The sequence below is a fragment of the Coturnix japonica genome, chromosome Z, assembly GCF_054131305.1.
Source record: "Coturnix japonica strain WE chromosome Z, WE-NBRP24, whole genome shotgun sequence".
Lineage (NCBI taxonomy): Eukaryota > Metazoa > Chordata > Aves > Galliformes > Phasianidae > Coturnix > Coturnix japonica.
The window spans coordinates 43,738,874-43,754,641 of NC_140702.1; the positions used below are offsets into that span (position 1 = coordinate 43,738,874).

Genomic DNA, 15,768 nt, shown 5'->3' on the forward strand with positions numbered 1-15,768 from the left:
GACTTCAGAGGTGGTGGTGGTATGGCAACAGAGGTAGAAGCTTCCCACCAATAGTCCATTGTACTTTATTGCTGTGTGACAGATGGCAGAGGGGCAGCCTGACACAATGGTGTCTGAAATTGAAGTGTATATCAAACAATGGTGTAGAACTGAATTACCCAAGTGGGAAAAATGGCACCCATTGACATTCAGTGACACTTGCTGAATGTTTATGGAGACCAAACAGAGGATGTGAACACTGAGGACATAGGTGGAATGGTATGCAGCTTCTTCTTCACTGCTGGTGAAAATACACCGTGAGTGTGTTGAAAAATACTGTTTGAGTAGTTGAGAATTTCCTCTATCCAACAGTGTTATTGTGCTCTTTGTATCTGTTGTAGTTTTCATGGAAATAAATAGTCACTGCTTCCATTGCAACCTACGTACTGCGGAGAGAAAGCCTCTCTAATAGGTAGCTCACAAGAATCCATACTGCAGATGACAGAGGTTCAGCGAAAACTTTTCCTAGGTGATAACTGTCTTGTCTTGGGGTTATTCTTCATGCTAGATATCTCATAAGATCCCTGAACCCACTGTGATCTATAATTCCAAGTCTTAGATAGAGACTCAGATAGAGACTTGCACAGGGATTGGCTTTCTGGTTTGGAGGGATCCACACTGTCAGGCATGACCAGAAAGCACGGCTTCTTTGTCTGCATGAAGTTACTTTAGCTCTTTTTTTCCACAGTTACCGGCATGATGGTTCTGAGACTCTTACAGATGAAATCCTTTTTGCAGCCACAGATGGCATCCACTCCTTGGAGTTCACCCTGCAGGTTAAGGTCAGTCTGTTGCAAACTTCCACTAGCATTTGTCTACGTAAAATACTGTAAAGCTTATCTTCTGAAAATCTTTATATTCCCTTAGAAGCTGAGAGATAATGGATTTGTAGCCTTCCTTTTTCACACCATCATTCAGACAACTGTGCCAAATGCCAGTTTTTCTCATACTGATTGAAGGACATTTGTGTTTGCTTTAACTTGAGCTCTTCTGTCTGGAATTATTCTCTCTGTAAGGAAGGAGTTTTCATTCTCCAGCAATTAATATCACTGCCAAAGATATGCAGTCAATTTAAAGATATGCAGTGACTTTTCATCTTTCTCACTGTGAAACTGAAGACAGAAGCAAGTTAACTGTGCCATTTCTTCCACATATTTTGCTTAGTTTAGTTTACTTTTGTTCTTGAATTTTAATAGTGGCCCTAATTCAGTTGTTTCAAAGCAGTTCACAGAGTGAATTCTGTGTATTCTGACCCTAACACTATGTTGCTGGTTTGAACCAGAAAGAAAGTCCTTTATAACAGCAGGTTTTCATTGTAATGACAACAAAAGATGTTAAATTCTCTTTCTGATTAGGTGTTACCCATGAATGATGAGCCACCTGTTATGCAAACAGGGCTTATCAATGTGGTACGCTGCCCAGAGGGTGAAGAAGTGGTCATCTCCTCGAAGCACATATATGCCACAGATGCAGACAGTGATGACATGAAGCTGGTGTTCGTGCTGGTTCGCCAACCCTCTCAGGGGGTGCTGAGGAAAGCTGGCATTGCTGTGGAGCGTTTCTCCCAGGCAGATGTCATCTCTGGCTTAGTCACCTATAAGCATACTGGTAAGGGAGAATGGGAGGTGGTCAGACAGTTTTGGTGGAAAATCTTCACCTAAATCCACAAAATCTTTGCAGAAAGAGCTGCTGACACATGTATTGTGTTTGGAGAAAAAAAATAGGCTGGTTTTGAAACAGGTCTGATGGTGTAAAGCCACCAACTGCTTCAGTGTCGTTTCCAAATTCCTTTTTGAACTGAAAATTGAAGTAGATCAAGCACATGAAACCATCATAATTATGGAAAATATCTTCCACTGCTGTAGATACTGTATGATTTTTTTTTTCCCCCCAGGAAAATTATTGATAAAACAGGAACTAAGTGGAGTATTTCTATTTGTTTATTTGCTACAAGGTAAAGAATTGTGTCCAGATTTTTCAAGGAAAGTGCAGATCTAAAACCATATCATTTTGTGGTTCTATCTTTAAAATCCCCAAATATGTTTTTTGAAAGTACTCATAGAAATCAATGGCTAGTTAACTCCCTTTCCTGCTTAATTTGGTTCTTTCATTACCACAAAAGGGATTCTCTTTTCTTCATCCCTGATGACAGATTTAATCTTTTTTATCTTTCTTTTTTTCTTTTTCCAAAGGCTCTGGTTTTCTGTGCAATTAGTCTGTAATTTTGTGCTAGCGTGGGGAATATATGTGATATTTTCAGGCTTGGCACTGTCTAAAATGAACATCTGGTATTTGAGAAGAGTAAGAAGTACTTGATTAACAGCTACTCGTAACAAACTTTTCTCCAGTATCCTTAAGATACTGGGAATGCCATTTTAATTGCAGTGCTTTGCAGGGGCAACCCAGGGCAGAATCTGACTTTCACAGGCTCAATTGCCTGTGTTTCATGTTCCCAAATTTCTCCATGACAAATGTGCTGCCAGCACTTACTGTAAGTGGGGCAGGGAGTCACTACCCTTCACAGGCAATGTATCGGCCTGAGAACCGGACTGCACTCACCCTTGAATACTTACTGCAAGGGCAGTCAGCTTCCAGTCATTTTACCATAATCTTTTTTGAAGTCATTTTTGTCTTTCTTCATCTTCTTCCTGAGGATTCTCCTAACAAAATACAAGGTTCTTTTCCTTACAGTAAGACATTTATTCTCAATTGCAACTTTTGTTTTGTTTTTTGTTTTTTTTTTTTTAGGTGGGGAGATAGGCCTGACTCTTTCCTTTGAGATCTTAACTTTTGTTGTTTCTGATGATGAAGCTGGACCAGATGTGAAAGACTGCTGTTATGATAGACTTCTTCCTCCTTCAGTTTCTCTTCACCGTCCACTCCCAGTGTACAACCTTAATATCACTGTACTTCCAGTGGACAACCAACCTCCATCCATTGCAACTGGTGAAATTTTCCTCTCACTATGGCATATTATTATAACTGTACTATGCAGTATGAGTCAGCTGAGATCAGCATATAGAAGTTTTGAATCAGAATTTCAATATATTTGTTTAGATTTTTCTTTTCCTACATTCTGTTGATATAGAAAGAAAATCCTGGACTATGTCTGTAACTGATTAAATTAATAGTGAAACCACATTTTCACCACTACTTTTCAGAATTGAAAACACTCAGATAAAAAATAAATAGTACTGGTGACATACATTTAGTTTAACAACAGGACAGCAAGTGAAATTTACCAGTTAATCACAGGTTTTGGATGAGATATACTTACTAAAGGTGTGTTCTCTAAATGCTTGTCATTTTCAATGTCATTTGTTCATAAGCATCATGTATATGTTCTGTATTCCAGAGAATATTTAAGCATATGTATGAGTAGTTTTGTAATTTACAGGCTATCACCTAAGCAATGTTCTGGAAATGAAGCATTGTCCCAGCAGGGAAATTATGCAGTGGTGCATGAGAAATTGTTCATTATGTGCAATTCATAACAGCTATCATGTAATTAATGCTCTGACAAACAGAGGTAACAACTGATTTTGAACAGCACGTAAGCTGTTCTTAATAACTTACCAGTAAAATCAATTTACGTTACCCTTCCCCTCTGCTTTGTGATGGGGAAAGCTGACAGTGTAAGCAAAAATCTCAAAAGCAAACCAAATTCGGTAGCACAGAATTTATTGTCTTTTCCTCTTTATTTATTATTTCTGTTCTTATCAACAGATACAACAGCAAGCATGCTAAATATGCAGTAATGCTTCTCATCTATTTTTGTGCAGGTGCAAGGTTTGTTGTGGAGGAGGGCTCCTCAGCAGCCATTACCTCTAACCATTTGTTTGCTACGGACCCTGACACCACTGTGGATGACTTAGAGTTTGTCTTGGTTTCTCCTCCCCAGTTTGGTTATATTGAAAATATACTGCCTTCTCCTGGGTTTGAGAAGAGTAACATTGGTATAAGTATAGGTAAGTGCATGCAGTGTACAGTAATGAAGCAGAGGAAACACAGAGTGCTCATAGAGGGCAATACAATGGGCTGTGGAGAGGTAGATGCAGGTGTGAGCATTAATATGGTCTTATTGATGAAAGCAGCTGCTGGCAAATTAAGAGCAGTGGGACTGTGCAGGAGGACTTCAAAGAGAGTATGCAGTTCTGCAAATGTGAAGAAGAGGTACTTGGAATAAACAAGGCAATTCTTCTTTTATGCATTCCAGCTGCAATCTATTAGAGGTGGCAGTATGAGACATTAATCTGCTTTTTCTGCCTCTCCCTTCACTCTTTCAAGCAAGCTTCTTCCAGCCTCTCTTCACTTCTGTCAATAAAATGCTGTAACTGAGAATTTGAAAAACATGGATTCCATGTTGGTCTCCAAGGCAAGGTTTCAGAAGTGATTTGGTTATTGAAGAACATCATTTCAGATTTGTTTTTGCTGTGTCAGACCAGTGGGCAGGAAAACAATCATGCTAACTCAACATTTCTAAAATTTCTAGCTTCGTTTCAGTTGAAGCACCTGGAAGCCCTGAATATAAACTATGTACAAGCCAGGCACATGCGAATGGAGCCAAGAGCAGACCACTTTGTACTTTATGTCACCGATGGGCTGCATCGTTCAGCAGAGATTCCATTTTTTGTGCTGATCAACCCAACCAATGATGAAGTCCCAGAATTCATAGCAAGAAACATTACTGTAAGGGAAAAAGCAAAATGCCTGATATAGAATTACTTTATTCCAGAAAATACTTTCTAATATGAATCAAAGTATTTTTTTAACACATATTTCCCTATATCTTTCCTTTCCATAATTAGCTTGTTTCAGGAAACAGCTCAGTTAAGTCCCATTAAATCTGTAAGACAGAGCTTTGGTGAGGCTGGAGGCCTCACAATTCTGTTTGGTAACCTGCAGTAAAGTAAGTGAGGACTTAAAGAAATAAATTATCGAGAATGCAGAAAGATCTTTATACTTCTTTCACCAGAGCCTTTCATATTTTTTGCAGGGTTGTTTTAGCGCCTGGTGAGGGAGTCTCTCCCCTCTCTGTAGACTGTGGTTTTAATATAAATAATAGGTCCGTGACAACCATGCTAAGGAAGCATGAATTTATCTTACTTTATTAGAAAAAGTACATGCATGTTTATAGATCTGTACATACACATATATTCATACTTCGATATTGTACATATATACTCATGCATAGTATATATATAGTTGTTTTTTTCTATTTAAAGATTTTCTTCTCTGTGCATTCCCTAATGCTTAACATAATATTTACACACCTAAAAGCTATTACTGGGGGCAGATATGAGGTCCTTACCACATCACACCTTCTGTTTTTATCACTTTAAACATTTACTGCTCTCAAACTTGTTTGAAATCAGTAGCTGAATCAAAAGCCACTGAGGAAAGGGCAGAGGAAACAGGCTCCTAAACAAAAAATGCCTACTTATGAAACCATGTTAAAATACAACAAGTTTTTTTTTGTGTGTGTGTAAAAGAGAATGACATTTTTTTCTTTAATGTTCAGGTTCTAGAAGGTATGATGAAAGAGCTGGATCTCTCTGTTATCAATGCTGTTGATCTGGATGTGCCTCAAGACCACTTGGTATTCAGTGTTGTGCAGCAGCCTTCACATGGATTCCTTATTAATAGGGTTCATGGCAACAATATTCTACACTACAAAGAGTTAATTCACCACCACAACCGTGGGTTGCTTGTTCATGACTTTTCTATGGAGCTACTGAAGAATGGTAGGTGCAGTGTTCTTCTGATGTTAGTCTTTCATTCCTTTAGTAATTCATAACAGACAAGGAGACACAGGAAGAAATCTGCGTTTATTCATTTGCCTTAGGGGTACTTTCAAGAGAACGTTTAAGAATAGAAATAAGCTTGTCCAATGCTAATATTATCTAATGATTTGAGGAACTGTCAATAAATTCACCCTGAGAGGCCTACATGTCGAAAGGGTAGAGTAGTATGTCTAGAGAAGCCTTCTGCCCTGAAAAAAACAAAGGGAATATCATCAAACACATTTCAAAATGTTTCAGAACACATAAAATAGAGACAAAGAAACTAATTAAAAAACATATTAGCTGATTATGAGAAATCTTGGGGTTAGATATTGCTGTAAATGACAAGAATATAAAACAGGGCTCAATTTGTATTTGACACTTAAGATTATGGTAGATACTTCCATACTGAAGCCATTGTGTGGAAACTGTATCTACCAGTATCAAGGGGGACATAAATTTAATTCTGCCACTCAAAATGTACTTCAGTCCTCAAATGCAGGGGAAAAGACTTTTTTTCCACCAATCAAGAAATAACTCAAAAGTGTGTAACCAACAAAAATTGTTAAGACTTTTCAAGTCTTATTTTTGACTCTGTTCTATTTGCTGGACTTCTTCATCGTTTCCATAACAGAGATTCAGCCCAGTACTCCTGAATGTCCAAGGCCATAGCCACAAGTCCAGATTTTTTCTCCAAGAGTTTAAAGCTTCCTGAAGATTATGTGAGGTACCGAGTAGTGTTAACTGATGATCCTACCCTGTCTATGTTCCCTGTTAATATGACTTGGAGTGAGGAGGGCAGACCAACAAAGACTGTTTTATGAAGGAGCCATCTCCTTCAGGTTGGTAGGCTTAGTGTCTTTGAGTCACTAGTATACTATTAGATTAATGAACATAAGCAGCTCACTGAGCTCTTCTTTTGTTGCTGAACAATACTTAATGTGGCCAGGGAAAATATAGAGTGAAGACGGAAGAAGGATGATGGAAGCAGAGCAAAAGAGTACAAAATATTTTGCAGGAGACAGATTTATTTGTTTTATCTTTCTCTCCTAATTCTTTTTTCGTATAGGTATGAAACTGATGTACATGCATGATGATTCAGAAAACCTCAATGACAGCTTTAAAATCCAGCTATCAGATGGGAAACATAAAGTCCTCAGAACCATTTCAGTAAAGGTCATCCCAGTTAATGATGAGAAACCAGTGCTGAGCAAGTAAGCCACATGTTCCTGTCTCTGACAGGAAAAAATTCAGACAAAATGATCCAAAAATGATCAAAACAGCTAATCAGTGACTGATAGGGAGAGGACACCATAATTAGTCACAGACTAATGCCAACACAGATGTTTCCATGTGGGTCATTCACTATTAGTCTGTTTTGTAAAAGCATTTTTAGAGAAAGAAGGGCATGTTGCTAAATATTAAGAAAACGGAGTTGGTATTTATGTTTGCAGAGAAAATAGTAAAAAATACGGACAACAGATTTATTTTATCTTTCACAACCAACTTCAAAATTGGACTAGGGAGCCCCTGTGCTTAAACACGTCTACCACACTGTCTATCCCAGATGCTTCTCTAGGGCAACTGCCTGTGTCAGAAACCCCTCTGGAAGCAGCTCTGGATTTTGGCATGAGAGTGTCTACAAAGTTGATATCTTCTTGCCTCACTGGGGAAGTCTTTCAGTTTGGCGATTATTTTATTTTCTACTAAAAGTACTCTATTTCTCAGCCACAATTCAACTTTTGAAGAGGTATACATTAACTTCTTTTGCTGTCCAAAACTAGAATTCATAAATGAATTAGATCTGGTCAGAAATCTCCTGGCAGACAATTTTCATATAAACAGCTGGCTGTGAGTGAGCTGAACCTCCTGGACATTACAGCAGGGAACTTGTCCCTTGGGAACCTCATTTTTCAGCCACAGAGTATTTGTCAGGGACTCCATCCTCCTGGCTGCTTTCCAGCCTTAGGCAGGCAGATGGAAAGCTGGGGGCCTGAAAGCTTTGGGGATATGGCTCCAAAGCCTACATTTTAGAAATGACTCACAGCCTGTCAAGCAGGCTGCCATTAAAATAGGAATTTTGATCCCTCAGGATGTTTAGCTACAGAATAGTCTAGTTTTGGCTTATCTTCAAACCAGACCTACATTTACTATTCTAGACAATTTTGAATGTTTTGTTTACAATGTAGGTCTTCCTACAATAACAAATGTTAGTTTTCTAGTGAGGATTAGCAAGGGCCACATAGTGGTAACTAGGGGGGAATTCAATTTTGAATTAGAATAAAGAATATAGTTTATGTAGTCGTATCAGATTTGATAATCAGTGATTAAGTGCCGCTGCTAGTTTGTCCTTTGCATGTTAAAGGTTAGTATGTTGTTATTCTTTTTTTTTTTTCTTTTTTCTTTCTTCTACTTTTTTCTTTCTTCTTCTTCTTCTACTTTTTTCTTTCTTCTTCTTCTTCTACTTTTTATTTATTTATTTATTTATTTATTTATTTTTCCCTGAAGAAATGTGATGGAGAGAAGGAAGCTGTGCTTTTATCTTTGCCCAGTTGGATGCAGAAACCATTTCTTCTTTAGCTGGGAATGCTAATTTGCCATTTCTGTTGTGAACAGTAGCATACACTGACCCATTTCCATGCCAGAAAGCTCTTTCACTGTATGCTTTGGATGCTTCTTACCTGTTAGTCTTCTTCTGTGATGCTTCTTACCTGTTACTCGTCCACTGTGAAGTGGTATGATGCCAGCAGTTAGGCAGTAGTACTCTAACTTGTTCAATTTGACATAGAAGTAGTTTAACAATCATATTCAGCTGTCACACCTTTGCTGTGGCATAGGAGCTCCCTTAAGCCACTGCAGTGTTTTACAGATGAACACATGACAATACCCTTTGATATAAGTGTACCTTTTTGCCTCAGGAGTTTCAGTTCTCATCTCCATTAGCTGTGGTCAACAGACTGAAGAATGTCTGGCAAATTGTCCCTATCTACAGTGACTGCCAAAAACTCAATCTGTCACTACTTGGATTGCATCCTTTAGCAAGGAGTACCCTTGGGGAATATAAGGCCCTCATGCATTCCTCTTGAAAGTTTCATCTCAAGATCAGATATGTGGGTGCTATAAAGGCTTAACTGACTAACTGCTATGCAGAAAAATGTGTTGCGATTAGAATGCATTTAGAGAATGTACCTAAATGTGTTTATCTTCTGTCATGGTTTGTTTGAGTTTTTATTCCCTGACTTTGGGTCAGACACCTGGTCTTTCATTTTGCAAAGCCCCAGTGTGATTATCAGAGACATGAGTGAAACATTAAAGTTGCCTGACCTGTCATTAATGTGACTTGACGTACCTTGTTACATGATCCCATTTTAGTTGCTTCTTGTTTTGCCAGATACAAAATCTCTATGCCTCATACTCAGTTTGAGTGTAGAAACTTTATGAAAAAATCTCTCTCTTTTTTTTTTTTTCCCCCCCCCAAGGACAGTAATTACATTTTCAGATATCAATAAATAATTTTTAGGCTGTATTTGGAAAATCTTAGTTGTTACTCTATCTTGAAGCAAGCCCTTCATGTTTAGCAAATGAAAGCGCTGTTCCAGGAAAAATCTCTTTGGCAATTTTTGCAAAAACCCACCATTATTTGGCCTTTGAAATAATATGGCTTGCACGTGCTCAGTTGAATCTGGCAGAGCTTGGCTGCCAAAATGCATAAGGAATCTGTCCTTTTTGAACCTGCACTGTGCCCTCTGAGCAGGATGTCTTGAGCAGGTCCCATCCCTGGGGTGAGTGAATCCCCTCCAAGCTCTTTGAAACTTTTCTGTAGTCTTATAATGTGATTTGGATGCCACATTATGTGAATATAAGGTAGTTAGCAAACAAACAACAACAACAACAAAAATAGTAAAGCAGCATATGCAAAGGCAAAATGGAGGATTGTACTAGCTGAAAACAGAAACAGAAGAGACACAGTCAATGAATTGTGCTGAAGCAATTCTCTGGACTTATTTCAAACCATGTGGGATTTTCTTCAAAGCTCTCTCAAATTTTGCTGTGGTTAATGATGACTATTTCTTCTGGATCAAGAACACAGAAAAATTTTGCAGTGTGGAGCATAGAGAAGTCACTTAGGATTTTGTAGGGTACAGTCTATTAAAGATAAAAAAATAGCGTCCAACTGAAAGAGAATCTTTTATTTAAGTAACAATGGAGCTAATATTCAATGGTCTGTGGTAGTAGTAACATGTTAACACAAACTCTTTGGTTATGTTGCCATCATTGTGAGAGAGAAAATGGTTTAGGACCTGGGAAAAAAGACAGATGTGGTAAATTCCAGAATGTTGTAAGTAGTTGTTTTGTTGTTTTTCACCACTGCTAGAAGTAGCTGGTCTATCCTGTATGCTTCATTTCTATATTGAAGAAGAAATGAAATAGTTATTTTTGGCAGCATCTGGGTAATCTCTGTTCCCAGCAGAGAATTATGTGTTGCAAAATGTGTCTTTCTTTTGTTATATCAATATATAACAAAATATATTTCTAATTTTCTTCTAATTTTTGCAGGAAGGATAATATAGAGGTGCATATGGGTGAAACTCGAATTATTTCTAGTGCTGTTCTGTCAGCTGAAGATAAAGATACCCCTAGGGAGAGAATTTACTACTTATTTGAAAGACTTCCAGAAAATGGCCAGCTTCAACTCAAGGTTAGTCTTTCTACTTCAGCAAAAAGTGGGCATGCAAACAAATCCGTCTTGTTAGGATATAATGGAGCTTGTCTACTTTTCTCCCAAATCTCATGTTTTAAAGTAGACTGCTATGGCTAGTTCAAAAGTAGAAGGAGTGTTTAAACCAAACAATGCTTTCTCACAGAATTTGGCACTTAAGGCCAATATCCTCAGCAAGAGTAGAAGGAAGATGAAAATCTTCCCCAGAACCTTCTCCAGGCTGAACAGCCCAGCTTCCTTAGTCTTTCTTTATAGAATAGGAACAGTTGGCCTTCTGGGCTGCAAGTACATACTGCTGATTTGTGTCAAGCTTTTTGTTCACCAAAAGCCCAGTTCCTCCACAGGGCTGCTGTCAGTGCGTTCTCCCGGTCTGTACACATATAGAGGATTACTCCTATACAAGAACAGTACCTTGCACTTGGCTTTGTTGGACATCATAAGGTTCACATGTGCCCAGTTCCCAGCCTTGCCCAGATTCCTTTGGATGCCATCATTTTCTTCAGTTGTATCAACTGCACCACTCAGCTTGGTATCATCTGCAGACTTGCTGAGGGTGCACTTGATTCCACTGTCTATATGGAATCGAGAAGAGAACTGAAAAAAAAAAAAAAACCACAGAAAAACAAGGTAACTTGTTAGCTGAGATTAAAAACTATTTACTAAGACAGGAAAGAAATAGGAAAAATAACAATAATGATAATTGTAAATACACCTGGCCAACTCCCCACCTTTTTTCAAGATGTGGTTTGGGAGAGAAATCCGACCAGCTTTGTCTAAGTAAGAAACAGAAAACATAGGTTGGGTCAGCAAACTAATTTTCATCTTACTGATGTCTCACTGAGAAGTGTGTAGAAATGTACTTACCACAGTAAAAGTGTCTAAATTTCATTTGCCTTTTTTTTTTTTTTGATAGCTATATTTTCTCCAGCCTTACAGATCCTTGGGAACAACTGCAGCTATATACCACAAAATATTCTATGTGCAAAGACTCTAAATCTTAGGAAGAAAGCCAGGAAGTTGTCACTATCTGCTGTCATAGCTGCTAATAGCCAGAATTAACTGTGGAGGATGCATAAGAGACCGAATCTCTTTACTGAAGGATGTTCCTTCTTTCTAGGTAGGCAGAGACTGGGTGACTCTCCAAACTGAAATGAAGTGCACTCAGGAAGATCTGGATATGAACCTTGTGAGATACGTCCACACAGGAGCTATAGGGTCCAAGAACCAAGACTTGTTCACATTTTATCTGTGGGATGGGTACAACAGGTCACCAGCTGTAGACTTCTACATAAACATCAAGGACATGGAAAAAGGTAAAGATCATTGCCTGTTTCTGAAAAAGTCTATCTGCTCAGATTTCACTGCTAGCCAGAGCTCTGATGTTCCATCTGCTGCAGAATTGATTCTGAGATCTGAAAAAGCACTGCCTAGAGCAGTGCATTGCACCTTGCCTCCCAGGAATCCCAGCTGCTGATCAGAGTAGAAAACATTCTTCTGAAACTAGCTTTATGTGAGTAAATTACAGCACAGAAGAATGTTAAGAGTGTATAAGGTAAGCAAAACACTCTTCAAAACTGTCCCTGCCTTCCAGGTTTATGCTGTGGTATTACAGTCACCACTCATGGGATAGCTCTTAGAGCACTAACCTAGGTGAGGCTAGCCTAGCACTATGTTATGTTTGGAACTGAGATTGGAACAGGTGTTCAGAGAGGTTGTGCTGTTTCCACTCTTGCCGGTTTTCAGGCCCCAATGGAATTAAGCCCTGTGCAGCCTGGAAATTGCTTGAGATGTGGCTGGCCCTACTCTGAGCAGAAGATAGATAGTTTAGAGATATCTTGAAGTCCTTCCTTTTGTGAAATTCCCTAGAATCCTATGGTTTTATAATTTTTCTACTGGTGAGGGACTGTGTGTAGCTAAATGATATGTAAGAGATCAGCTTTCACTTCAGTACCACTGTTTTAGTGTTTTTTTTATCCTGCAGGAGACATTGCTGTTTTCATAAAACCTCTCAAGGTACCAGAAGGGGATCGAGGCTACATTACAACTGATGTACTCCTTTCACTGGATGGTACTGACAAGCCTGAAGAGCTTCTCTATGTGATAACTTCCCCACCTCAGTATGGACAAATAGAGTATGTTAGCTATCCTGACATCCCCATAACGAGCTTCAGTCAAATGGATGTAGCAAGTCAGATGGTCTGCTATGTTCACAATACCAAGGCACATTCAAGGCAAGATGCATTCAGGTAAGACATTAAAAAAACCTCTCCACATGCCCTTCTCCTAGGAGTTCTTGGGTATCTGTGAGAAAAAATATAGTTATTAGGAGAAAGAGGAAGCTCTGAGGAGATTCTCAGCATTCATATGACAAAGATATTTTCACTGTAATACATGTAGTTGTGACTGCTTTAGTAATAAATGCACTTTCTAATCGATGCTGAAATAGTAGCCAGAGCCACATTTGCTAAATTACACTGGCTTAAATATAACTATAACACCCAAACGTACACAGATGTTAGCATTTAAGTGGGGGAGATGGGCTTAGAATATCCTCTGCAGAATTTTTCTTTGATTTCTAATACATCTGACTTCTCCATCCAGCTATTAGCCAACTGGTTGCCTGTCTATTCATATATATCATGTCTATTGTGTTGTAGGCTTATTGAATGCATAAGTGGTTCTTCAACATGATGAAAATGAGACTACTTCTCTACTCTGACAGAACAGTTCAGAAATTCATACAGCCAGATATTTTTGAGCAAACCTGGCAACCTATAGGCCACATTCAGCTGTCTAGCGATATTTAAGTTTACTTTCACCTGATTCTGAACCTTTCCCTTAGACTAGTTTAAACCAAGCTCCAACTCAACATGAATATTTTTTTTATTTTATTAAATAAAACTCCACTGGCTAGAGAATGGAATAATGCAACGAGTTATCTCTAGGTAATGATTGTAGAGGTGCCTTTAAAAGAGAGCAAATTCAGAAGAAAATAGCTCAGAGGTAAATAAAAAGTTTTTGAAGGAAGAATGCTATCTCCTTGTAATATTGGGAGTTATGTCTAAAAAGAGCCCTTGACAGGAAATGAACTTTCTGTAAAACTCAAGATTTCGATGTGAAAAGTTTATTTTTCATTTATGATTATGAAAAATGAAATGTTTAGCTCCTAACAGTTGCAACTCACAGCTATTCACACACTTATAAGAGTGTGGAAAGATCCCTGACTTGAAATGCATTTTCTATGATGCATGTTGAAGCTGCAAGGATGCATTTCATCAACTGTTTTAAGAGGTTTTTTTCCATGCAAGCCAAGAAAGAAGGGCATAAAAATATCAAATAGACCTCTTTATTTTGGAACTCTCCTCACTTGAAACACTAAAAACTACCCCTTCTACCAAAGTGATGGAAATTCTGATTTTGAATTTACTCTAATTCTGAGATTTGTCTTATGCACTTACAATAGAAAAATGGGAAGGAATATCCTTTGGCTGCATGGAAACTTAGCAATACAGTTGTGAAACACTATGACCAAAACTAGAATTACCTTAGACAATGAAAGCTCTAGGATAGGTAGTGTATAAGTGGCTTAAATCATTAAGAGTTTTGTAACAGGCTAACAAAAATAGACCAATCATTCTAGGAAAACTATGCTTATAGATAAGGCCTGTGTCCTTTGTTTAGGCCAACAGCTTAGAGCAAAATTGAAAGTCAGCCTACTTAGAAGTAAGACTGTGATTCTTTAATAAATAATTTCAGTAAGTATTTTAATCAAAATAGTTGATGTTCCTTGATGTTAACATTTGGCCAAGAATTTGGTTTTGTATAGACATATAAATATTGTGGCACGATACTATTATTATTTAAACAAGGAATGGTTATGTTAATTATATGGGTAATTATGGGGAATGGGTGAGTAGGAGGCTGGGAAATGATCTGATCAGATTTTTACCTTCCACTGAAGTACTTTCTTTGGTCATAAATTTGTGTGTATTGTTTGGTGCTGCTGGCCTGGAAGAAAGATTTGGCAGTGCTTGTTTGGACAGATGACTTCAAGTGATTAGCAACCTGACATCAGATGCTGGCAGCAGGATGCTAAAAGTACATGCTAATGTCCTCCATTTTGACACGCTGGCTCAATTTTGTAATGAGCTGGCACTATTTATGATTCCATTTTTATCTTTTAAATGCCATGACAGATGGTAGGTTCTACAGCCAACTCTATTGCCATCGAACTGCAGAAAGCATGAAATATTGGTAATGGTGAAATCAAACCACGCAACATGTCCTCCGAACTGTGCCTGAGAGTTGTCCCCTAAATTTCATCAGAGTGAGGAGAATATTGGCTGTTCTCCACTCCCAAGGGGGAAATGAAGCAGCCATAAACCAGAAACAAACAAAGCCCCCAAGCCCCCAAAGTGCAGGAGAAAAAGGACTTCTTGGGCACAGACAGCTTGATTTCACATCACCTGTGAAATCAAATGGCATACAACATTTGCATTGTAATGTTCAGCCTGATGTATATAAATGAGAGGTTTGCTCCTGCCTGGCATTCTGTAGAAGATTCTGGACGAATCTTCATTTTCACCAACTGAATTATCCTGAGTCTTTCACTTATATATGGTTTGAGATATCATCCAAAATGATTTTACAGCTTTCATAGGATGTGGAGGAAACTCAGTTCAGCTGCAGTCTCCTAGATTTTTTGAGATGCAGATAAGGTCTTGACAGAACGTGTTTTGCCTTTTTTTTTTTTTTCTTTTTTTTTTCCCCTAGCATACTATTTATTATCACTATTCTAGTTCTGTGTTTGATTTTAGCTAGATTACTAATAGCACAATGCTTTTAGCACAGGCACAATAGCATTAGGTCAGTGCAGACAGATGTCTTTAGGTTCCCAGCTGGGAATACCATCCTCAGTAAACATATTTCTAACTGTTATATTGTCCCTGTTATGCCTGTGCTCATTCCCATCTGCTTCATGGCATATTGCCTGCTTACAAGTTGATCAAGCCCTAATCATCCAGCATTGGTGAAGGTAGTGAGGAGTTTTAGATGAACAGCCTGTGTGATGCAGTAAGCTGCTCCATGACCTACTGAAAATGACATATTCAAAGCATGCAACAGCAGACCAGCTTCTGACCCTGTATTTCTTTTAATACTTCTCCAAGGTCTATAGGCAAGAGAGTTAAGAGAAGAAAAAATCTAAATGTCAACCAGTCTTCATTC

The 15,768-nt window shown here is 38.3% G+C and overlaps 1 protein-coding gene across 6 annotated transcripts in view; it reads left to right on the forward strand.

The window, feature by feature from the left end:
* Positions 1–15,768, forward strand: part of FREM1 (FRAS1 related extracellular matrix 1) — a 65,708-nt gene that overhangs the window by 26,665 nt on the left and 23,275 nt on the right. For 4 of the 6 annotated variants that reach the window (XM_085527949.1, XM_085527950.1, XM_085527951.1 and 1 more), the window contains exons 15-24: positions 728–821; positions 1,395–1,647; positions 2,788–2,985; positions 3,822–4,007; positions 4,532–4,728; positions 5,561–5,783; positions 6,892–7,036; positions 10,380–10,521; positions 11,660–11,855; positions 12,524–12,788. In XM_085527949.1, the coding sequence (XP_085384075.1) occupies positions 728–821; positions 1,395–1,647; positions 2,788–2,985; positions 3,822–4,007; positions 4,532–4,728; positions 5,561–5,783; positions 6,892–7,036; positions 10,380–10,521; positions 11,660–11,855; positions 12,524–12,788 (1,899 nt within the window). The remainder of the gene's footprint in view (positions 1–727; positions 822–1,394; positions 1,648–2,787; positions 2,986–3,821; positions 4,008–4,531; positions 4,729–5,560; positions 5,784–6,891; positions 7,037–10,379; positions 10,522–11,659; positions 11,856–12,523; positions 12,789–15,768) is intronic. The other 2 variants (XR_014939088.1, XR_014939089.1) reach the window with 2 other exon arrangements.